At 45.6% G+C, this 24,372-nt stretch overlaps 1 protein-coding gene across 1 annotated transcript in view; it reads right to left on the minus strand.

Moving 5' to 3' along the window:
- LOC120064416 (plakophilin-4-like) overlaps window positions 1-24,372 on the minus strand; it is a 131,823-nt gene that overhangs the window by 62,353 nt on the left and 45,098 nt on the right. Inside the window, exon 3 of the mRNA XM_039014987.1 lies at window positions 16,712-16,824. Within this exon, the coding sequence (XP_038870915.1) occupies window positions 16,712-16,824 (113 nt within the window). The remainder of the gene's footprint in view (window positions 1-16,711; window positions 16,825-24,372) is intronic.

Here is a 24,372-nt window from a genome sequence, read left to right on the forward strand (position 1 = left end):
AGCCAGCTTCAACTACATAAGAAAATTATCTTTAGCGAAAAGGACATAGTGGTAATTTCTAATGAGTCAAAGAGAAGAATTGCGTGAGCGCTGGACCTTAAAGCAGGGTTCCCACCCCTGTGCTTTCAAATTAAATATCTTAGCGGGTCATTATTGCCATGACCCTGCAGCTGCCGTTCGCTCGCTGGATCTTTCCATTCGAGGGGATGTTAAATGAGCTTATAGAATAAGGGGAGGGCGATCGGCATGCCAACGAGACGCAGGCAATTAAAAGAGGAAGCGAGGAGAGGTATGCTCCATTGAGCCATGGCAGATGAAGTGGCATAGTCCCATATGCCACTCTATTTCCTTTAAAAGAGCACTACTTTTGAACAGGGTCAAAAGTAGCGCACAATATAGGGAATAGGGTCCCATTTGGGATGCGGACCCAAACTCCTGCTAACATCATCCCCAGAACCATCTGACAGTCACAGCCGCCTGGGTGGGTGGAGGGAGACCCAGGCAGTCAACTACTGATACTCACAAACATTACAAGCAAACCCGTCCCTGACAGGAAAACGTGCAGCGCCACAGTCCACCCCACCGCCGTCGTTATCGTTTTTGATGACGAAACGGAGGTGAGGAGCACCACGCATCGCGGATGTATTTGTTTCTTGCAGTAGGCCTACATATTCTGCTTTTCTATGGCAAGTGCAATGACGTCCGAGGGGGGGGAAAGAGTGTTTGTTGTTTGCAGTAGCTTCGTCGCTGTTGCAATATGTCAAATGGACTTGGCAGTTCCACCATGAATGATTCCAGCTTCAAGCTCACAATCATGTCGCTCTGGAGGTAGGCTACAAAGGGGAAGGGTTTACGTCTTCCATTCCGGTGTAGGATGAAATTGCCCCTAGACAATGATCTTGGGTCAGTTTAGAATTTCCCCACTAATGGTTAAGGTTAGAGTTGGAGGAAGGGAAGCGGATCCTAGATCTGTATCTGGAGCTTCCATTCCCCGGGTGGGAGGTCTCCTCGTCAGTCTCAACCCACTCAGAAAGTCTCGCCGCTGGTCAAGTAGTACCAGCCCAGATGACTGATATGAAGGACTGCTGCTGTCCTGGAGGTGTCATGATGTCAGGAGGTTGCATGATGGAGGTTGCATGATGTCACTTCTATTGATGAGCCGGATGGCCTATTGAGCAAAGCGCTGTGACTTTAAGACGAGGGAAATCTCTTCCATTCAGACACAAATCGCCCCAGGATCGCTATCTTGTTCGTTCTTCACAGACTGTAAAAAAGGTGTGAAAATCACAGAGCATGTTTTTTTTATAAGGATGTGGAGGAGATGCTGGGTCTGTGTTGATCCCAGAGTGGGACGCCAATGACTCTCTCTCCCCCAGATTGATGATGGTGATGGCTTAGCCCTGTAGGCTGCTTCACTACAGACCAGGGAGCAGGAAACGTTACCCAGCCCTCCTCAGTACAGTACAGGGAGCGTTACCCAGCCCTCCTCAGTACAGTACAGGGAGCGTTACCCAGCCCTCCTCAGTCAGTAGTACAGGGAGCGTTACCCAGCCCTCCTCAGTCAGTAGTACAGGGAGCGTTACCCAGCCCTCCTCAGTCAGTAGTACAGGAAACGTTACCCAGCCCTCCTCAGTCAGTAGTACAGGGAGCGTTACCCAGCCCTCCTCAGTCAGTAGTACAGGGAGCGTTACCCAGCCCTCCTCAGTCAGTGGTACAGGGAACGTTACCCAGCCCTCCTCAGTCAGTGGTACAGGGAACGTTACCCAGCCCTCCTCAGTCAGTAGTACAGGGAGCGTTACCCAGCCCTCCTCAGTCAGTAGTACAGGGAGCGTTACCCAGCCCTCCTCAGTCAGTAGTACAGGGAGCGTTACCCAGCCCTCCTCAGTCAGTGGTACAGGGAACGTTACCCAGCCCTCCTCAGTCAGTGGTACAGGGAACGTTACCCAGCCCTCCTCAGTCAGTAGTACAGGGAGCGTTACCCAGCCCTCCTCAGTCAGTAGTACAGGGAGCGTTACCCAGCCCTCCTCAGTCAGTGGTACAGGGAACGTTACCCAGCCCTCCTCAGTCAGTAGTACAGGAACGTTACCCAGCCCTCCTCAGTCAGTAGTACAGGGAGCGTTACCCAGCCCTCCTCAGTCAGTAGTACAGGGAACGTTACCCAGCCCTCCTCAGTCAGTAGTACAGGAACGTTACCCAGCCCTCCTCAGTCAGTAGTACAGGGAGCGTTACCCAGCCCTCCTCAGTCAGTAGTACAGGAACGTTACCCAGCCCTCCTCAGTCAGTAGTACAGGGAGCGTTACCCAGCCATCCTCAGTCAGTGGTACAGGGAACGTTACCCAGCCCTCCTCAGTACAGTACAGGGAGCGTTACCCAGCCCTCCTCAGTCAGTAGTACAGGAACGTTACCCAGACATCCTCAGTCAGTAGTACAGGGAGCGTTACCCAGCCCTCCTCAGTCAGTAGTACAGGAGCGTTACCCAGCCATCCTCAGTCAGTAGTACAGGGAGCGTTACCCAGCCCTCCTCAGTAGAGTACAGGGAGCGTTACCCAGCCCTACTCAGTCAGTAGTACAGGGAGCGTTACCCAGCCCTCCTCAGTCAGTAGTACAGGGAGCGTTACCCAGCCCTCCTCAGTCAGTAGTACAGGAACGTTACCCAGCCCTCCTCAGTAGAGTACAGGGAGCGTTACGCAGCCCTACTCAGTCAGTAGTACAGGGAGCGTTACCCAGCCCTCCTCAGTAGAGTACAGGGAGCGTTACCCAGCCCTCCACAGTACAGTACAGGGAGCGTTACCCAGCCCTCCTCAGTAGAGTACAGGGAGCGTTACCCAGCCCTCCTCAGTACAGTACAGGGAGCGTTACCCAGCCCTCCTCAGTACAGGGAGCGTTACCCAGCCCTCCTCAGTACAGTACATGAAGTGCTACCCAGCCCTCCACAGTACAGTACAGGGAGCGTTACCCAGCCCTCCTCAGTCAGTAGTACAGGGAGCATTACCCAGCCCTCCTCAGTACAGTACAGGGAGCGTTACCCAGCCCTCCTCAGTCAGTAGTACAGGGAGCGTTACCCAGCCCTCCTCAGTCAGTAGTACACGGAGCGTTACCCAGCCCTCCTCAGTACAGTACAGGGAGCATTACCCAGCCCTCCTCAGTCAGTAGTACAGGGAGCGTTACCCAGCCCTCCTCAGTACAGGGAGCGTTACCCAGCCCTCCTCAGTACAGTACAGGGAGCGTTACCCAGCCCTCCTCAGTACAGTACAGGGAGCGTTACCCAGCCCTCCTCAGTACAGTACAGGGAGCGTTACCCAGCCCTCCTCAGTCAGTAGTACAGGGAGCGTTACCCAGCCCTCCTCAGTACAGTACAGGGAGCGTTACCCAGCCCTCCTCAGTCAGTAGTACAGGAACGTTACCCAGCCCTCCTCAGTCAGTAGTACAGGGAGCGTTACCCAGCCCTCCTCAGTACAGTACAGGGAGCGTTACCCAGCCCTCCTCAGTCAGTAGTACAGGGAGCGTTACCCAGCCCTCCTCAGTCAGTAGTACAGGGAGCGTTACCCAGCCCTCCTCAGTCAGTAGTACAGGGAGCGTTACCCAGCCCTCCTCAGTCAGTAGTACAGGGAGCGTTACCCAGCCCTCCTCAGTCAGTAGTACAGGGAGCGTTACCCAGCCCTCCTCAGTCAGTAGTACAGGGAGCGTTACCCAGCCCTCCTCAGTCAGTAGTACAGGAACGTTACCCAGCCCTCCTCAGTCAGTAGTACAGGGAGCGTTACCCAGCCCTCAGTACAGTACAGGGAGCGTTACCCAGCCCTCCTCAGTACAGTACAGGGAGCGTTACCCAGCCCTCCTCAGTCAGTAGTACAGGGAGCGTTACCCAGCCCTCCTCAGTCAGTAGTACAGGGAGCGTTACCCAGCCCTCCTCAGTCAGTAGTACAGGGAGCGTTACCCAGCCCTCCTCAGTCAGTAGTACAGGGAGCGTTACCCAGCCCTCCTCAGTCAGTAGTACAGGGAGCGTTACCCAGCCCTCCTCAGTCAGTAGTACAGGAACGTTACCCAGCCCTCCTCAGTCAGTAGTACAGGGAGCGTTACCCAGCCCTCCTCAGTCAGTAGTACAGGGAGCGTTACCCAGCCCTCCTCAGTCAGTAGTACAGGAACGTTACCCAGCCCTCCTCAGTCAGTAGTACAGGGAGCGTTACCCAGCCCTCCTCAGTACAGTACAGGGAGCATTACCCAGCCCTCCTCAGTCAGTAGTACAGGGAGCGTTACCCAGCCCTCCTCAGTACAGGGAGCGTTACCCAGCCCTCCTCAGTACAGTACATTAAGCGTTACCCATCCCTCCTCAGTCAGTAGTACAGGGAGCGTTACCCAGCCCTCATCACTCAGTAGTACAGGGAGCGTTACCCAGCCCTCCTCAGTACAGTACAGGGAGCGTTACCCAGCCCTCCTCAGTCAGTAGTACAGGGAGCGTTACCCAGCCCTCCTCAGTACAGTACAGGGAGCGTTACCCAGCCCTCCTCAGTCAGTAGTACAGGGAGCGTTACCCAGCCCTCCTCAGTACAGGGAGCGTTACCCAGCCCTCCACAGTACAGTACATTAAGCGTTACCCATCCCTCCTCAGTCAGTAGTACAGGGAGCGTTACCCAGCCCTCCTCAGTACAGTACAGGGAGCGTTACCCAGCCCTCCTCAGTCAGTAGTACAGGGAGCGTTACCCAGCCCTCCTCAGTACAGTACAGGGAGCGTTACCCAGCCCTCCTCAGTCAGTAGTACAGGGAGCGTTACCCAGCCCTCCTCAGTACAGGGAGCGTTACCCAGCCCTCCACAGTACAGTACATTAAGCGTTACCCATCCCTCCTCAGTCAGTAGTACAGGGAGCGTTACCCAGCCCTCCTCAGTACAGTACAGGGAGCGTTACCCAGCCCTCCTCAGTACAGTACAGGGAGCGTTACCCAGCCCTCCTCAGTCAGTAGTACAGGGAGCGTTACCCAGCCCTCCTCAGTACAGTACAGGGAGCGTTACCCAGCCCTCCTCAGTCAGTAGTACAGGGAGCGTTACCCAGCCCTCCTCAGTACAGGGAGCGTTACCCAGCCCTCCACAGTACAGTACATTAAGCGTTACCCATCCCTCCTCAGTCAGTAGTACAGGGAGCGTTACCCAGCCCTCCTCAGTACAGTACAGGGAGCGTTACCCAGCCCTCCTCAGTACAGTACAGGGAGCGTTACCTAGCCCTCCTCAGTACAGTACAGGGAGCGTTACCCAGCCCTCCACAGTACAGTACAGGGAGCGTTACCCAGCCCTCCTCAGTAGAGTACAGGGAGCATTACCCAGCCCTCCTCAGTACAGTACAGGGAGCGTTACCCAGCCCTCCTCAGTCAGTAGTACAGGGAGCGTTACCCAGCCCTCCTCAGTAGAGTACAGGGAGCGTTACCCAGCCCTCCTCAGTAGAGTACAGGGAGCGTTACCCAGCCCTCCTCAGTCAGTAGTACAGGGAGCGTTACCCAGCCCTCCTCAGTACAGTACAGGGAGCGTTACCCAGCCCTCCTCAGTCAGTAGTACGGGGAGCGTTACCCAGCCCTCCTCAGTCAGTAGTACAGGGAGCGTTACCCAGCCCTCCTCAGTCAGTAGTACAGGGAGCGTTACCAAGCCCTACTCAGTACAGTACAGGGAGCCTTACCCAGCCCTCCTCAGTCAGTAGTACACGGAGCGTTACCCAGCCCTCCTCAGTACAGGGAGCGTTACCCAGCCCTCCTCAGTACAGTACAGTACATGAAGTGCTACCCAGCCCTCCACAGTACAGTACAGGGAGCGTTACCCAGCCCTCCTCAGTACAGTACAGGGAGCGTTACCCAGCCCTCCTCAGTCAGTAGTACAGGGAGCGTTACCCAGCCCTCCTCAGTACAGTACAGGGAGCGTTACCCTGCCCTCCTCAGTCAGTAGTACAGGGAGTGTTACCCAGCCCTCCTCAGTACAGGGAGCGTTACCCAGACCTCCACAGTACAGTACATTAAGCGTTACCCATCCCTCCTCAGTCAGTAGTACAGGGAGCGTTACCCAGCCCTCCTCAGTACAGTACAGGGAGCGTTACCCAGCCCTCCTCAGTACAGTACAGGGAGTGTTACCCAGCCCTCCTCAGTCAGTAGTACAGGGAGCGTTACCCAGCCCTCCTCAGTAGAGTACAGGGAGCGTTACCCAGCCCTCCTCAGTACAGTACAGGGAGCGTTACCCAGCCCTCCTCAGTCAGTAGTACAGGGAGCGTTACCCAGCCCTCCTCAGTAGAGTACAGGGAGCGTTACCCAGCCCTCCTCAGTAGAGTACAGGGAGCGTTACCCAGCCCTCCTCAGTCAGTAGTACAGGGAGCGTTACCCAGCCCTCCTCAGTCAGTAGTACAGGGAGCGTTACCCAGCCCTCCTCAGTACAGTACAGGGAGCGTTACCCAGCCCTCCTCAGTCAGTAGTACACGGAGCGTTACCCAGCCCTCCGCAGTACAGTACAGGGAGCGTTACCCAGCCCTCCTCAGTCAGTAGTACAGGGAGCGTTACCCAGCCCTCCTCAGTCAGTCGGGTCATTCCTACAATACGAGGCCTTTTCTGTTCCCAGGAAATATCACTTCTTATTTAGTGTAAAATGTAGATCCCAAAAGGATTTAAATTTAAGGTACCTTAAAAAAAATATATACGGATCTTGAAAGGGAGTTTATGCTTTTTTTAAACTCTTTTTTCAGTGGATGTGTTTTTGCCATGTCCCCGGGTGTTATTCATCAACTTCCACAAGACATAAGGCACAAAATAATAAAATATTTATTCTAGGACTACTATAGTCCTAGTTGTTGTCATCAATAACGTTTCTCCTAGTCATCAATCATCAATAACGTTTTTCCTAGTCATCAATCATCAATAACGTTTCTCCTAGTCATCAATCATCAATAACGTTTCTCCTCGTCATCAATAAAGTTTCTCCGAGTCATCAATCATCAATAACGTTTCTCCTAGTCATCAATCAATAACGTTTGTCCTAGTCATCAATCAATAACGTTTCTCCTAGTCATCAATCAATAACGTTTCTCCTAGTCATCAATCATCAATAATGTTTTTCCTAGTCATCAATAACGTTTTTCCTAGTCATCAATCATCAATAACGTTTCTCCTAGTCATCAATCATCAATAACGTTTCTCCTAGTCATCAATCATCAATAACGTTTTTCCTAGTCATCAATCATCAATAATGTTTCTCCTAGTCATCAATCATCAATAATGTTTTTCCTAGTCATCAATCATCAATAACGTTTCTCCTAGTCATCAATCAATAACGTTTCTCCTAGTCATCAATCAATAACGTTTCTCCTAGTCATCAATCATCAATAACGTTTCTCTTAGTCATCAATTATCAATAACGTTTCTCCTAGTCATCAATCAATAACGTTTATCCTAGTCATCAATCAATAACGTTTCTCCTAGTCATCAATCATCAATAACGTTTCTCCTAGTCATCAATCAATAACGTTTCTCCTAGTCATCAATCAATAACGTTTTTCCTAGTCATCAATCATCAATAACGTTTCTCCTAGTTATCAATCATCAATAACGTTTCTCCTAGTCATCAATCACCAATAACGTTTCTCCTAGTCATCAATCATCAATAACGTTTCTCCTAGTCATCAATCATCAATAACGTTTCTCCTAGTCATCAATCATCAATAACGTTTTTCCTAGTCATCAATCATCAATAACGTTTCTCCTAGTCATCAATCATCAATAACGTTTCTCCTAGTCATCAATCAATAACGTTTCTCCTAGTCATCAATCAATAACGTTTCTCCTAGTCATCAATCATCAATAACGTTTCTCCTAGTCATCAATCATCAATAACGTTTCTCCTAGTCATCAATCAATAACGTTTCTCCTAGTCATCAATCAATAACGTTTCTCCTAGTCATCAATCATCAATAACATTTCTCCTAGTCATCAATCATCAATAACGTTTCTCCTAGTCATCAATCATAAATAACGTTTCTCCTAGTCATCAATCAATAACGTTTCTCCTAGTCATCAATCATCAATAACATTTATCCTAGTCATCAATCATCAATAACGTTTATCCTAGTCATCAATCATCAATAACGTTTCTCCTAGTCATCAATCAATAACGTTTCTCCTAGTCATCAATCATCAATAACGTTTCTCCTAGTCATCAATCAATAACGTTTCTCCTAGTCATCAATCAATAATGTTTCTCCTAGTCATCAATCATCAATAACATTTCTCCTAGTCATCAATTATCAATAACGTTTCTCCTAGTCATCAATCAATAACGTTTCTCCTAGTCATCAATCAATAACGTTTCTCCTAGTCATCAATCATCAATAACATTTTTCCTCGTCATCAATCATCAATAACGTTTCTCCTAGTCATCAATCATCAATAACATTTTTCCTAGTCATCAATCATCAATAATGTTTCTCCTAGTCATCAATCATCAATAACGTTTCTCCTAGTCATCAATCATCAATAACGTTTCTCCTAGTCATCAATCAATAACGTTTCTCCTAGTCATCAATCATCAATAACGTTTCTCCTAGTCATCAATCATCAATAACGTTTTTCCTAGTCATCAATCATCAATAACGTTTCTCCTAGTCATCAATCATCAATAATGTTTTTCCTAGTCATCAATCATCAATAACGTTTCTCCTAGTCATCAATCATCAATAACGTTTTTCCTAGTCATCAATCATCAATAATGTTTCTCCTAGTCATCAATCATCAATCACGTTTCTCCTAGTCATCAATCATCAATAATGTTTTTCCTAGTCATCAATCATCAATAACGTTTCTCCTAGTCATCAATCATCAATAACGTTTTTCCTAGTCATCAATCATCAATAATGTTTCTCCTAGTCATAAATCATCAATAATGTTTCTCCTAGTCATCAATCATCAATAACGTTTCTCCTAGTCATCAATCATCAATAACGTTTCTCCTCGTCATCAATCATCAATAACATTTTTCCTAGTCATCAATCATCAATAATGTTTCTCCTAGTCATCAATCATCAATAACGTTTCTCCTAGTCATCAATCATCAATAACGTTTCTCCTAGTCATCAATCATCAATAACGTTTCTCCTAGTCATCAATCATCAATAACGTTTCTCCTAGTCATCAATCATCAATAACGTTTCTCCTAGTCATCAATCATCAATAATGTTTCTCCTAGTCATCAATCATCAATAACGTTTCTCCTAGTCATCAATCAATAACGTTTCTCCTAGTCATCAATCATCAATAATGTTTCTCCTAGTCATCAATCATCAATAACGTTTCTCCTAGTCATCAATCATCAATAACGTTTCTCCTAGTCATCAATCATCAATAACGTTTCTCCTAGTCATCAATCATCAATAACGTTTCTCCTAGTCATCAATCATCAATAACGTTTCTCCTAGTCATCAATCATCAATAATGTTTCTCCTAATCATCAATCATCAATAACGTTTCTCCTAGTCATCAATCATCAATAATGTTTCTCCTAGTCATCAATCATCAATAACGTTTCTCCTAGTCATCAATCATCAATAACGTTTCTCCTAGTCATCAATCATCAATAACGTTTCTCCTAGTCATCAATCATCAATAACGTTTCTCCTAGTCATCAATCATCAATAACGTTTCTCCTAGTCATCAATCATCAATAACGTTTCTCCTAGTCATCAATCATCAATAACGTTTCTCCTAGTCATCAATCATCAATAACGTTTCTCCTAGTCATCAATCATCAATAACGTTTCTCCTAGTCATCAATCATCAATAACGTTTCTCCTAGTCATCAATCATCAATAATGTTTCTCCTAGTCATCAATCATCAATAACGTTTCTCCTAGTCATCAATCATCAATAACGTTTCTCCTAGTCATCAATCATCAATAACGTTTCTCCTAGTCATCAATCATCAATAATGTTTCTCCTAGTCATCAATCATCAATAACGTTTCTCCTAGTCATCAATCAATAACGTTTCTCCTAGTCATCAATCATCAATAATGTTTCTCCTAGTCATCAATCATCAATAACGTTTCTCCTAGTCATCAATCATCAATAACGTTTCTCCTAGTCATCAATCATCAATAATGTTTCTCCCAGTCATCAATCATCAATAACGTTTCTCCTAGTCATCAATCATCAATAACGTTTCTCCTAGTCATCAATCATCAATAATGTTTCTCCTAATCATCAATCATCAATAACGTTTCTCCTAGTCATCAATCATCAATAATGTTTCTCCTAGTCATCAATCAATAACGTTTCTCCTAGTCATCAATCATCAATAACGTTTCTCCTAGTCATCAATCATCAATAACGTTTCTCCTAGTCATCAATCATCAATAACGTTTCTCCTAGTCATCAATCATCAATAACGTTTCTCCTAGTCATCAATCATCAATAATGTTTCTCCTAATCATCAATCATCAATAACGTTTTTCCTAGTCATCAATCATCAATAACGTTTCTCCTAGTCATCAATCATCAATAACGTTTCTCCTAGTCATCAAGCATCAATAACGTTTCTCCTAGTCATCAATCATCAATAATGTTTCTCCTAATCATCAATCATCAATAACGTTTTTCCTAGTCATCAATCATCAATAACGTTTCTCCTAGTCATCAATCATCAATAACGTTTCTCCTAGTCATCAAGCATCAATAACGTTTCTCCTAGTCATCAATCATCAATAATGTTTCTCCTAATCATCAATCATCAATAACGTTTTTCCTAGTCATCAATCATCAATAACGTTTTTCCTAGTCATCAATCATCAATAACGTTTCTCCTAGTCATCAATCATCAATAACGTTTCTCCTAGTCATCAATCATCAATAACGTTTCTCCTAGTCATCAATCATCAATAACGTTTCTCCTAGTCATCAATCATCAATAATGTTTCTCCCAGTCATCAATCATCAATAACGTTTCTCCTAGTCATCAATCATCAATAACGTTTCTCCTAGTCATCAATCATCAATAATGTTTCTCCTAATCATCAATCATCAATAACGTTTCTCCTAGTCATCAATCATCAATAATGTTTCTCCTAGTCATCAATCAATAACGTTTCTCCTAGTCATCAATCATCAATAACGTTTCTCCTAGTCATCAATCATCAATAACGTTTCTCCTAGTCATCAATCATCAATAACGTTTCTCCTAGTCATCAATCATCAATAACGTTTCTCCTAGTCATCAATCATCAATAATGTTTCTCCTAATCATCAATCATCAATAACGTTTTTCCTAGTCATCAATCATCAATAACGTTTCTCCTAGTCATCAATCATCAATAACGTTTCTCCTAGTCATCAAGCATCAATAACGTTTCTCCTAGTCATCAATCATCAATAATGTTTCTCCTAATCATCAATCATCAATAACGTTTTTCCTAGTCATCAATCATCAATAACGTTTTTCCTAGTCATCAATCATCAATAACGTTTCTCCTAGTCATCATTCAATAACGTTTTTTTCATGATTATTGTTTTCATTATTATTATTTCATTTAAGATGTGCTATGTGTCTCTGATATCGCTCTCCACCCTGTTAGTTTGTTGTGATTCTCCATTTAAGAAAACAACCCCTTCCTACAATGACACCATATTCAGGAAGTGTCAACATTTCTTTGGTGGGAAAACAATAGTGCAAAGGTAAATAAATATAAATACTCAGTTCGATCTATTTGTCCACGTTTCATGTTGTCGGTCTGTATGTCATACTCATACATTTCCATCCTGTTACGCTAAATGATAGAGTAAATTAGCCACGTTTCAAAATGTAAACATGTGTTTGATAGAGAAGTTAAACTCATGTTCAAGTGTTCACCATTATGCTAGCTCAATCTTGCTCACTCACTATGGCTAATTCAGGCTCCACACTTCCACCCTATTAGGATTATGCACCTAATAGGTTGTAAAAAGAACATAAAAGTGTCTGAGATTGACCAATATGTTTTTCTGAAAGTGACACGTCCTTTTTCTGACAGAATACAACAACAAAAAATCTCTATATATATACTAATATATACCTTTCCCCCCAAAAGGTAATAGGTCCAAAAGGCACCGCAGGGTAGGAATGACCCAGTCAGTACAGTGCAGGCAGCACCACACAGCTCTCTGGCCACCGGGCCATAATATGACCTCTCAAAGCCGATTACTCTTGTTAGGGTCGCCAAAAGGCCACAACCTCTTCCAACTGCCCATGGCCATCACATGATTGGAATTCATTGTGTAGAAGTGACCAGGTTGAAAATAAACCTGTAAAACCACACCCTGTTATAATGTAGGCCTTTATCGATTGTGAGTGCTGAGAATATGGCCAGAGGAAATTTCCCCTATCCTGTAGGGAGAAAATGGTACTTGTACCTTGCTAACGTCAACAAATAGTATCAATATCATGACTAGATTCACTCTCATTGAGGCTGTAGAAGCCTCTTGTGGAGGAAATAGCAGCAAATAGCCCGGTTGCCAATTTTGACAACAATTTTCTCTGTAGGACAGCCTTTGTTTGGAGACTCTCTGGCCAGGCCTCTCTCTATCTGCAGCTCGCTGAGCCCTGAGAGCTGTAATGGACACTCACACTGAGTGCTGCTATTGGACGAGGAGATGCTTCATATGAGGACCTCGGGGTTATTACTAGTCAAGAAAGGAGCTTTCATGAATCAGGGTACACTCTACTTTCAAGAGCGGAAGCACTATACCCACATAGAACTATACTGGCTATGGCAAATGACTTCCAACGGGCGAGCCACAAAGAGACATAGCTACTTGAGACCGCATTTCATCAACATAACACATTGTGTCCACTGGGTGTGTCCGAAATGGCACCCTACTCCCTACGGTCTGTGGTAAAAAGTAGTGCACTACATGGGGTATCATTTCAGACGCGGACAGTGTCCCACACAACCCGACATGCCTTTTCCATTAGTCAAGACACCAGACCGCTAATAATCTTCTCACAGCAGCACAGTGCATCCCTGACTGACTGACTTAATAAAAGCGGCGATATGCATAAACCAACAGAGAACCCCGGTATTAATAGCAGCCACTAAAATGTGTCCATTAAGCAATTTCCCTTCAAAAGTCACAGGCCATTAACCTCCTCTCTTATTTTCCCCAGCCGCATTTCACAATTAACATTCCTACTCAACAGCACACCATCACGTTCTTCAAACAGCAACACCAAGAGGTATGATCCCCCCCCCCCCCCAAAAAAATGTATTCACTGTTATCCAATGCTGCATAGGTGGATTACTGCAAACCATATCTTCCGATTAGATACAGTATGCGTCACCAATGGCACCCTATTCCCTATATAGTGCACTACTTTTGACCAGCGCTTGTCAAAAGTAACGCACTATTTAGCAGAACAGGGTCCCATTTAGGACGCAGAAAAACTCAACAGTTCCTTAAATAAATCCAGCAACGGCAATACACAAGATGACGTCCATATAGCATCTCAACGTGAGCATGCAGTGAGGAGAGTTAGCCAGACATCTCAACGTGAGCATGCAGTGAGGAGAGTTAGCCAGACATCTCAACGTGAGCATGCAGTGAGGAGAATTAGCCAGACATCTCAACGTGAGCATGCAGTGAGGAGAGTTAGCCAGACATCTCAACGTGAGCATGCAGTGAGGAGAGTTAGCCAGACATCTCAACGTGAGCATGCAGCGAGGAGAGTTAGCCAGACATCTCAACGTGAGCATGCAGCGAGGAGAGTTAGCCAGACAAAGGAAAAGCTCAGCAATTTGAACGTAAACAGTAGCCTAGCCGATGTGTAAGCCTATATTACTGTATGTTTGATTTTCCGACGGTATAATTAATTTTTGCTGATACTTTGGTCAAGTAAAGCAGAAATGTACCCGGTTTGTTGAAACGTCATATTTGATTAGTCTATCTTGCGATTGTTTGTTCTCTCTCTCATTATTACTGTACCAGCTATGTTTTTATTTAGGTTAATTGCAAACAACTTTCTGAGATGGAACTTCGTTAGGCCTATAGATTAATTTAATGGTTGATCATTAAAGATGTGTAACGCTCGTCGTATGAAGTAGAAGGAGACCAAGGTGCAGCGTGGTAAGCGTTCATGATATTTAATCAAACTGAACACTGAAACAAAATAATAAAGTAGAACAAAACAAAACAGTTCTGTCAGGTGCAGACACAAAACAGAAAACAACTACCCACAAAACACAGGTGGGAAAAGGGCTGCCTAAGTATGATTCCCAATCAGAGACAACGATAGACAGCTGCCTCTGATTGGGAACCACACTCGGCCAAACACAAAGAAATAGAAACATAGAATGCCCACCCTAATCACACCCTGGCCTAACCAAAATAGAGAATAAAAACCTCTCTATGGCCAGGGCGTGACACTATGCCTAGGCCGACAAGTAACATTCACATCGAATGGGTAACGGGGAGAAAAAGGAAATTACAATTTTCAATCAATAAGCCAGGAGAGGGAAAAAACGACGTTAGGCCCTATCTGACATTTTGCGCATCTTTGGTGCTTTCCGCTCTTTCTACAATCTATAGTGCCTTGCATAAGTATGCACCCCCCCTTTCGACATTTCCACATTTTATTGTGTTACAACCTGTAATTAAAATTGATTTAATTAGGATTTTTTTGACTCTGATCTACAGAAAAAAGTCTAATGTTCAAGTGGGATTTTTTTTTAAAGCATATTTTTCCAAATTATTTATAAATAAAAAACGTTAAAGTCTTGATTGTGTAAGTACTCACACCCTTTGCTGTGACACCACTAAATAAGCTCTGGTGCAACCGATTACCTTCAGAAGTCACACCATTAGTTGAATGGAGTCCCCCTGTGTGCAACTAAAGTGTCATGTGATCTCAGATTGAATACACCTTTTTCTGGAAAGCCCCAGAGTTTACTAGAGAGCATATCTAAACTAACAGCATCATTAAGCGCAAGGAGCTAACAGAACAACACTAGGAAAGTTCTGGAGTGGCACCAATAAGGGCTGGGTTCTAAAAAAACATCCCAAACATTGAACATCCCCTCGAGCAGCGTTAAATCCATCATAAAAAAAATGGAAAGAATATGACACAAGAGCGTCCACCAAAACTCAGTGACATCGTTTGTGACATCGCGATGTCCTCACCATCAACGATGGCTGTCAAACATCGTCGATAGACGACGCGATCGCAAAATCGCCCCAACCCTATTGGCTAACGTGATTAATGACGCCTCTCATGGACATATTTGTGTGTGGTGGTCCGTGAGGCGTGAGGAGGAAGAGCACGCCGTCTTAACTGATGTCTTGGGAATACTTCCTCTAGCCCACCTCAGCCCAGGCAGCAACCCAAGGGCTGCTAGCTATAACCTATACAGTACAGTAGCACTTCACCAAAGGCTCATTTATACCCTACGTAAGTACGCAACGCAAAATGTCTAGCAAAAATACGTGTGCATCGGCGCAATTTGTAAATCGACGCAAGATCGACATTTTGTTCAGCTTTTTGCGTTCTTGCGTGCGATATAAATTAGGCCCGAGCAGTGAACATCCCGCCATTTCTCCCTGGCTGCATTCCAAACACTTAAAAGACACACCCTCTCCCCTCAGCCCTCAAATGAAGTGGACACTTCGGATGACGTATCATGACGTCTGAGGAGTTGACACTTGCAGGGGCGAGGGGCGAGGGAAGAATGAATTTGATATGGAGCGCTCTTGCCCGGGAATGTGTCACTCGTTCAACTCACGGTTGTGTTTTCAGTCACCATGGAACTGTTGTGTGCCTTATACGCGCCACAGTCAATTATGATTGCATTTCATATCTTGGCTAGAAGACAACGCATCCGCAGACATCGAATGTTAGCCATCCTACTATATCAGGTCAAATCGAAATTTACAATGTATAAGTGTGATGTCAGGGAAAGTGGTGCGCAAGCTATCGTTTCCAAAAGCTAACCAAACAAAAACATCATTACTTTTACGAGACGTGTTTGAGCCATCATGTGTATTAGTAGCACAATTTCGAACTTATTTACATTTTTTTTTTTTTTACTTACACTTGTATGTTGACTTCTCCGAATTAATGTTGGTTTTAAGTATTGGCTGACTTTTCTTAGCGGATGTACAGTCATCGGCAATTGAATTATTGGGGCGTTTCAGAACATTTATATTTAGTTTTATTGAAACTTTATTTAACGAGGCCAGTCAGTTAAGAACATAATTGTACACTCGCAAACTCGATCAAAAACGAGGGCTGCCAACTTCCCTTGCTCGGCTAATCAACGACAAAGATGGCCGCGGGGATTCCCCCAAGGGCACAAGGCGAAGGTGTATCTTTTATGACTTTGAAACGCAGCCCCTGTTACTGTCCACATCAAACATTTTTCAACATCTGCTACCATAGACAACATACTTGTGTTTGTTTTCCGCAGAAATGTCATGGCTCGTCAATCTGAAAGGTGAATTGATGAGAATGTCTAGGATGACGTCGCCATCTCTGTTCCATATACACAGTCCATTTAGATGTCAATTCGCCGCCACTGTATTCCTGTGCCAAGAGGCTAAACTACGGCCCACTGCTGCAACTGAGGAAGTAGCTATGTGCCAAGCTATGACCATGTAGGCTCTCTGTGTGTGTGTGAGTGTGTGTGCTTTCATGCACGCATGTGTATGTGTGTATACATGCATGTGTGTGTGCTCATTACCTGCCGCTAGCAGTGTCTGGCGATTCGGCCCCAAGTCTGCATCTTTCCAGCTGATTGGCCACAATCTGTCTCTCCACTTCCAGCTCCCTGGTCAGCCTCTCAAACTGGAGCTCCTGCAGAAGGACAGCAAAGTCAGGAACACAAGGTCAGAGATGCCTTACAGAATGGCTCCCCTGTAAAATAGGTATTCTGGTCTGAGCGGGATTTCCTGCTTCAATAAAGGTTCAATGAAACTACATGGATGAAGATGATGCCGACGAGGAGGATGGATAACAGTTTGACAGCTCTGAGGAACAGAAGCGTGTACAGACGCCGCGCCATAGAGGACGTACAAAAACACCACACACACAATAGCTCCGTAATAGCTCGGGGGAAACGCTATGCCTGGGAAACCAAGTAACCATTTGAAACGCGCGCGCGCACACACACACACACACACACACACACACACACACACACACACACACACACACACACACACACACACACACACACACACACACACACACACACACACACACACACACACACACACACACACACACACACACAGAGAGAGATTGAAGTACCACTTTAGCCTGGGTAAAAACAGTGTTATTCAACATTGCTTCTACTAGCTTGTTGGCAGGGAGCAATGCAGGAAGCAGCATCTGACTTTTCTAATTATCAAACCCCAGTGAGGCTGCCTGCCTAGGGTTCTACCTGGGCTCTCTTTCTCTGTGTCTCAGCCTGGCTTCAAGCACTGCAGCATGTCACAGGAAGAGAGCCTCACATATACAAACGCGCGGACACACAGTACACTACTAGACCTACATGTATACATAACACACACACACACACACACACACACACACACACACACACACACACACACACACACACACACACACACACACACACACACACACACACACACACACACACACACACACACACACAGCCCTTTCCTTGCACCCATGCCACCACCGCTCTGTCACACACAGACATGCCGGGACTCAGTCGGTTTCTCTCTCTTTCTCTCACGTACACAGACCCATTCCCACTCACCTTAATAGGCGATAATCTAGCTAGACTAGCTCTCTCTCTCTCTCCTCAGCCCAGCTGTAGCCCCTTCCATATAACTGTAGCCAGTCACAGCCCTCTACTCCACCAGAGGAAGTAAGCCCTGTGGCTTCAGGCTGCCCACGCTTCACGCCTCATCTCCACCACCCCTCTTTAACTTCTGGAGGTGCCACGAGAATGTCTCTCTTGACTGGAGACTCATTTGGCTCAGAAGAGAGCGTTAGCTAGTGCTCCCCCTCTGGCCCGCCCGCCCTCTCTCCCTCCCTCCTTCCCCTCCGCCTGCCTTGCATTTCCTTGTGCCCTCCCCTGGCTCAGTAGTGGCCATGTGCAGCCTGGCTGCTGCAGAGAGGGGAGAGGGGAGCTCTGCTAAGCCCTGTCGCTCCACACAGAGAGAGAGAGAGAGAGACAGAGACACAGGCCACGCTGCAGTTTCCTCAGGAAGTAGGAACATCGAAACGGTGGCTCTGCTCCCGCCGCTAGCACACACAGAACAGAGGATACTACTCCAGAACGGGGACTGAAACAGACCCCTCTGTAGAGTATATTACAGCTCTCTGTCCTGACAGGAAGACTGACACTGATATACTTAGAAGGAAATTATCAATAAATCCTTCGCGGCAGCCGCTTTAGAGACGCATAGAATAAACGAGGGGGACTTATTTTCTGTTTCAAGAACCAAGAATCTGTGTGCACATTTGTAAAACAAAACTATTGTATAGACGTAGTCAACAAAGATAATGGCATAGAGAACACGTTAAGACGAAATCTTGGTTTAGTCTGAGTCTTGCTATTCCAGGTTCTCTGTTATTTAATCAAATATAATACAAGTTTGCGGTCTTCGAGACGATGGTATCTTTTTAGTGACGTCTAGCAAAATATGGCCACGGGTGATCCTGTAACTGCTCAACCATCTGAATGAAGCTCAACACCGCAATCTAACAGCGCTAGTGTACTGTGTGTGTGTGTGTGTGTGTGTGTGTGTGTGTGTGTGTGTGTGTGTGTGTGTGTGTGTGTGTGTGTGTGTGTGTGTGTGTGTGTGTGTGTGTGTGTGTGTGTGTGTGTGTGTGTGCAAACCCAACAGCTTGTACCTATCCCCATGCACTCTCAGCAGCACTGAAGCACTCACACCACATTACACCTACTATTAAACTTCTCTGATAGCGCATGAAGATCACTGATACGTGCATGTCTCTGCCCATTACACTTTCATATGCATCTCTTCAAAGCGGGTGTGCAGTTTAACTGGCTACGCTGTCAAATCACTAGCGCGGGAGTATCTGTTTAGACTACAGCAGAGTAGCAGGGTCTAAAAACAGATAAAGAGTGCCCTATCCTTTTAAACGCCCATAAAATCTCTGAACTAATAGACTTTACAGTTCACGGTGCAGGCTAAGAGAGTTGTGGTCATCATTTGGCATCACAGAGAAAAGTAGGCCGCCAGAATCCAAGAGTTAATATTGTGGTACAGAGAGTGTTGTTGTGTATAAGAAAGTACATTTGAGAGCCTGATAGAAACACAGATAACGGCGTGCGTCCCAACTGGCATCCTATTCCCTATGTGCAGATGTAGGACCTTAATTTGAGACAGTTTGCTACAGCAGGAAAATAATGTGGATTATAATGAATGGACATTTTTTTGGAGGCTTTGATACATTTTAGTTAGGGCAAATCGGGTCAGACAATTTAAAGTGGAAATTACAAACTTTAGAAGCCCTTTTAAACCTCGAAGACACGACAAGTTTGCATATCCTGCTGTGCAGGAAAATTCTCAGCAACAAAAGACTGATCAAATGAAGATCCTACATCTGTACTGCACTACTTTTGACCAGAGGGAATAGGGTGCCATTTGGGATGGAAAGGGTGAACGACCCTTCCAGGAAGAAAATAACACAGATAGGCTTCAGTTCCACAGCCTCCTCCCTTTCTCATTGGCTCACTGCAGAAAACACTTGTCACATGATACAACACAATCCTTTCATGGGCCATTTATGACCAGAAAAACACTTTAAATCACACATTCTGGAAGATGTACATATGTTTGTGAGTAAACACAAAGAAATGGGTGTCTTATGTCATGAACATGGTTGGTTCACCATTTATTTGCCTTCTCCTGTTTGACTGTGCAGCCTTGAATGTCCGAGGGGCGTAAACCTGGTCTCAGAGCTACTAGATAATGCACAGCCAAGGGCAAACAGTGTTGCTTCTTCTACTGAATAACTCCAATGGAGCAGGTTTCTATAGAATCCAGATTGTGTTTCTGATGAAACAGTGCAGAGAGGGGCATCTGCTGCTGCCATATGGCTCTAAATGCTTGATCCCAGTTCCAAGCCTGTCCTACCTACGCTCTGTACCCCAAGCCTGTCCTACCCATGCTCTGTACCCCAAGCCTGTCCTACCCATGCTCTGTAACCGAAGCCTGTCCTACCCACGCTCTGTAACCGAAGCCTGTCCTACCCATGCTCTGTACCCCAAGCCTGTCCTACCCACGATCTGTACCCCAAGCCTGTCCTACCCACGCTCTGTACCCCAAGCCTGTCCTACCATGCTCTGTACCCCAAGCCTGTCCTACCCACGATCTGTACCCCAAGCCTGTCCTACCCACGCTCTGTACCCCAAGCCTGTCCTACCATGCTCTCTATCCCAAGCCTGTCCTACCCATGCTCTGTACCCCAAGCCTGTCCTACCCACGCTCTGTACCCCAAGCCTGTCCTACCCATGCTCTGTACCCCAAGCCTGTCCTACCCACGCTCTGTATCCCAAGCCTGTCCTACCCACGCTCTGTACCCCAAGCCTGTCCTACCCATGCTCTGTATCCCAAGCCTGTCCTACCCACGCTCTGTATCCCAAGCCTGTCCTACCCATGCTCTGTACCCCAAGCCTGTCCTACCCACGCTCTGTATCCCAAGCCTGACCTACCCATGCTCTGTACCCCAAGCCTGTCCTACCCATGCTCTGTACCCCAAGCCTGTCCTACCCATGCTCTGTACCCCAAGTCCGCCTCCACTGTGGAACGCCTGCCTGCATGGAGGAGATTCAGAGCTTCCTGTACGAAGCAGAGCTAGCTAGCCTCTCCGTCTCTACCCTGCAGCAAACAATCCTCCCCTCTTGCATCTGCTCGGTCTTTTCCTCTCTCAGGTGGCCATCAATACTATTAAGATGTCGTCCTCAACGTCCCTCTCCTTGTCCTTTAATAGCCTATGACGCAAAAAAGAAAACATATTTTATGACTTTTACCTCTCTCTCATACATTTCAACAGGAATTTCCAGAGGATAGGTCATCACGAGCCTTATGAAGCCCGCGACAAATGTGGATCCAATACATTCATTATTAGCTTCTCACACCAGGCTGTTACAGATGTAGGATCGTAATTTGATCACCCTTTTGCAGGAGAACTTTACAATTAAATGTATAGTGTACTTGAGGTTTAAAAAGGCTTCTAAGGTTTGTAATTTCCACTTTGAAATTTAAGAATTGATTTTCTCTTACGAAACAAATGTATCAACCTCTACAAAAATGTCCATTAATTCACATTTCCTGGTGATGCAGGATTATTTTCCGGTGTAGCAAACTGGTTCAAATTAAGATCCTACATCTGTACTTGTCGCTACAGGCGGCAACCTAATGAAACAAGAACAAAGACAACACAGCCTAAGTGGCGCGTCCATTACAGCCTCAAATAGACCGGCTCTGCTCTGGTCCCCATGTATAATTCATTGAGTTTGCAGAGTCAGTGAAACACAAAATGGGACACATCTATTCAGCTTAATGATGCGACGCGTCAGGACGAAGGCCGCGGTAACGACCATTAAACAAGGCCCGTGTTTATCTAGCCCATGTCGCCGGCGGGGGGGTGCGGCGAGAGCCCTCTCTCCCCCCTCGGTCCGTGCCAGGCTTAGTGGAAGGAGGGTTGGAAACAATGAAGGCTGGTCGTCCTGTACCAACATGCGCTTTGCTCTGCTAAGCTCTGCTCATTGTTTGGCATGACAATGAGTGTCAGTCCTCGGGCCTGACTGCCCTGTCACCCAGCGCTGAATCAGATCCTGTCCCCCTCTGTCTCGGCCTGTCCTACTTCATAGGGCCTAGTAAAAACCGCTGACATACCACCACGCCACGGGTTGCATGACCCCTTGCAGAGGCATAATGGACAGTGACTCTGGTAGCTTCAAGCATTGGCCTCTACTCTACTCTGTCCTGTCGTGCAGCCTAAGCACAGCCTCTCACTCCACCTACAGGTCTACACTTGACATGAAGGGCTGCGTCCTAAAATAGCCCCCTATTTTTTATTTAACCTTTATTTATCCAGCAAATCCCATTGAGAGGTCCCTTTATAACTTTGAAGTGCACTACATTTAACACCGGTCATTTGGGATGCACTCGTGATAAGACAACGTAGGACCACTCGCAACATTTTTCCAAACCCCTGTAAATTACATTTTCTCTGCTGAAAATACAATTCTATGAAATAGAACAAGTAGGAATTGAAGAGTTCGGTAGTTTTAGGTCACGTTCAACACCGCATAAAGAATTAGAAAGACTGCAACACTGGCATTGTAACTTCATACCAGAGAGGAAGAGAAGCAGACCAGTCTTTGGCCCTATAGGCCAGGCACAGTGAGGTCACGCCAACGTTATACAGGCTCAACTGTGTCAGTGTATTTTCAGTAGCAGAGTCATACAGTATATAGAGGTATCGGGCTCTGATTAGAAGCTGTTGATCATGTCCACTCCAGCAGGCTCTCCTCTCTTCATGTCCTGATTGGGCGTGATTGAGCCATCATGTTCAGAGGGCTAGTTTGGGTGACCCTGGCTTGACCGGCTTGGGCCAGAAGAAGCATAGGATTTTATGGAACGTTCTTTGTCGGCTCTCAAACATCAGCTCCGACATAGTAATCACGCCGTTAAGCCGAGATAAAAAATAACTCAGCCAGAGCATGCAAATATAATAGTAGATGTCATTTAACCAGATGCTTTTATCCAAAGGGACGTGTGCATACATTTGACTTATGGGTGGTCCTGGGAATCGAACCCACTACCTTGGCATTACAAGAGCCATGCTCTACCAATTTAGCTGCCAAGGACCATATGAAAACATGAGGGGATAGTCTAGGTCCAGTGTACAACAGTAGGCTCCTCATGTCCTGTCCCAGATGCACACCAAGCATGCTCCTCCTCACACCACGTCACTGTATGGTGGATATTTTTTAACACTTATATTCAACTCTCCTTACATATTTATTGCACTTACAGTTGAAGTCGGACGTTTACATACACTTAGGTTGGAGTCATTAAAACTCGTTTTTCAACCACTCCACAAATTTCTTGTTAACAAACTATAGTTTTGGCAATTCGGTTAAGACATCTGCTTTGTGCATGACACAAGTAATTTTTCCAAAAATTGTTTACAGACAGATTATTTCACTTATAATTCACTGTATCACAATTCCAGTGGGCCAGAAGTTGACATACACTAAGTTGACTGTGCCTTTAAACAGCTTGGAAAATTCCAGAAAATGATGTCATGGCTTTAGAAGCTTCTGATAGGCTAATTGACATAATTTGAGTCAATTGGAGGTGTACCTGTGGATGTATTTCGAGGCCTACCTTCAAACTCAGTGCCTCTTTGCTTGACATCATGGGAAAATCAAAAGAAATGAGCCAAAGACCTCAGAAAAAAAATTGAGACCTCCACAAGTCTGGTTCCTCCTTGGGAGCAATTTCCAAACGCCTGAAGGTTCCACGTCCATCTGTACAAACAATAGTACGCAAGTATAAACATCATGGGACCATGCAGCCATCATACCGCTCAGGAAGGAGACACGTTCTGTGTCCTAGAGATGAACGTACTTTGGTGCGAAATGTGCAAATCAATCCCAGAACAACAGCAAAGGACCTTGTGAAGATGCTCAAGGAAACAGGTTCAAATGTATTAAAATCCACAGTAAAACGAGTCCTATATCGACATAACCTGAAAGGCCGCTCAGCAAGGAAGAAGCCACTGCTCCAAAACTGCCATAAAAAAGCCAGACTACGGTTTGAAACTGCACATGGGGACAAAGATTGTACTTTTTGGAGAAATGTCCTCTGGTCTGATGAAACAAAAATAGAACTGTTTGGCCATAATGACCATCGTTATGTTTGGAGGAAAAAGGGGGAGGCTTGCAAGCCGAAGAACACCATCCTGACCGTGAAGCACGGGGGTGGCAGCATCATGTTGTGGGGGTGCTTTGCTGCAGGAGGGACTGGTGCACTTCACAAAATAGATGGCATCATGAGGAGGGAAATGGTGTGGATATATTGAAGCAACATCTCAAGACATCAGTCAGGAAGTTAAAGCTTGGTCGCAAATGGGTCTTCCAAATGGACAATGACCCCAAGCATACTTCCAAAGTTGTGGCAAAATGGCTTAAGGACAACAAAGTCAAGGTATTGGAGTGGCCATCACAATGCCCTGACCTCAATCCTATAGAACATTTGTGGCAGAACTGAAAAAGCGTGTGCGAGGAAGGAGGCCTACAAACCTGACTCAGTTACACCAGCTCTGTCAGGAGTAATGGGCCAAAATTCACCCAATTTATTGTGGGAAGCTTGTGGAAGGCTA

Source organism: Salvelinus namaycush, chromosome 19, assembly GCF_016432855.1.
Source record: "Salvelinus namaycush isolate Seneca chromosome 19, SaNama_1.0, whole genome shotgun sequence".
NCBI classification, from domain to species: Eukaryota; Metazoa; Chordata; class Actinopteri; order Salmoniformes; family Salmonidae; genus Salvelinus; species Salvelinus namaycush.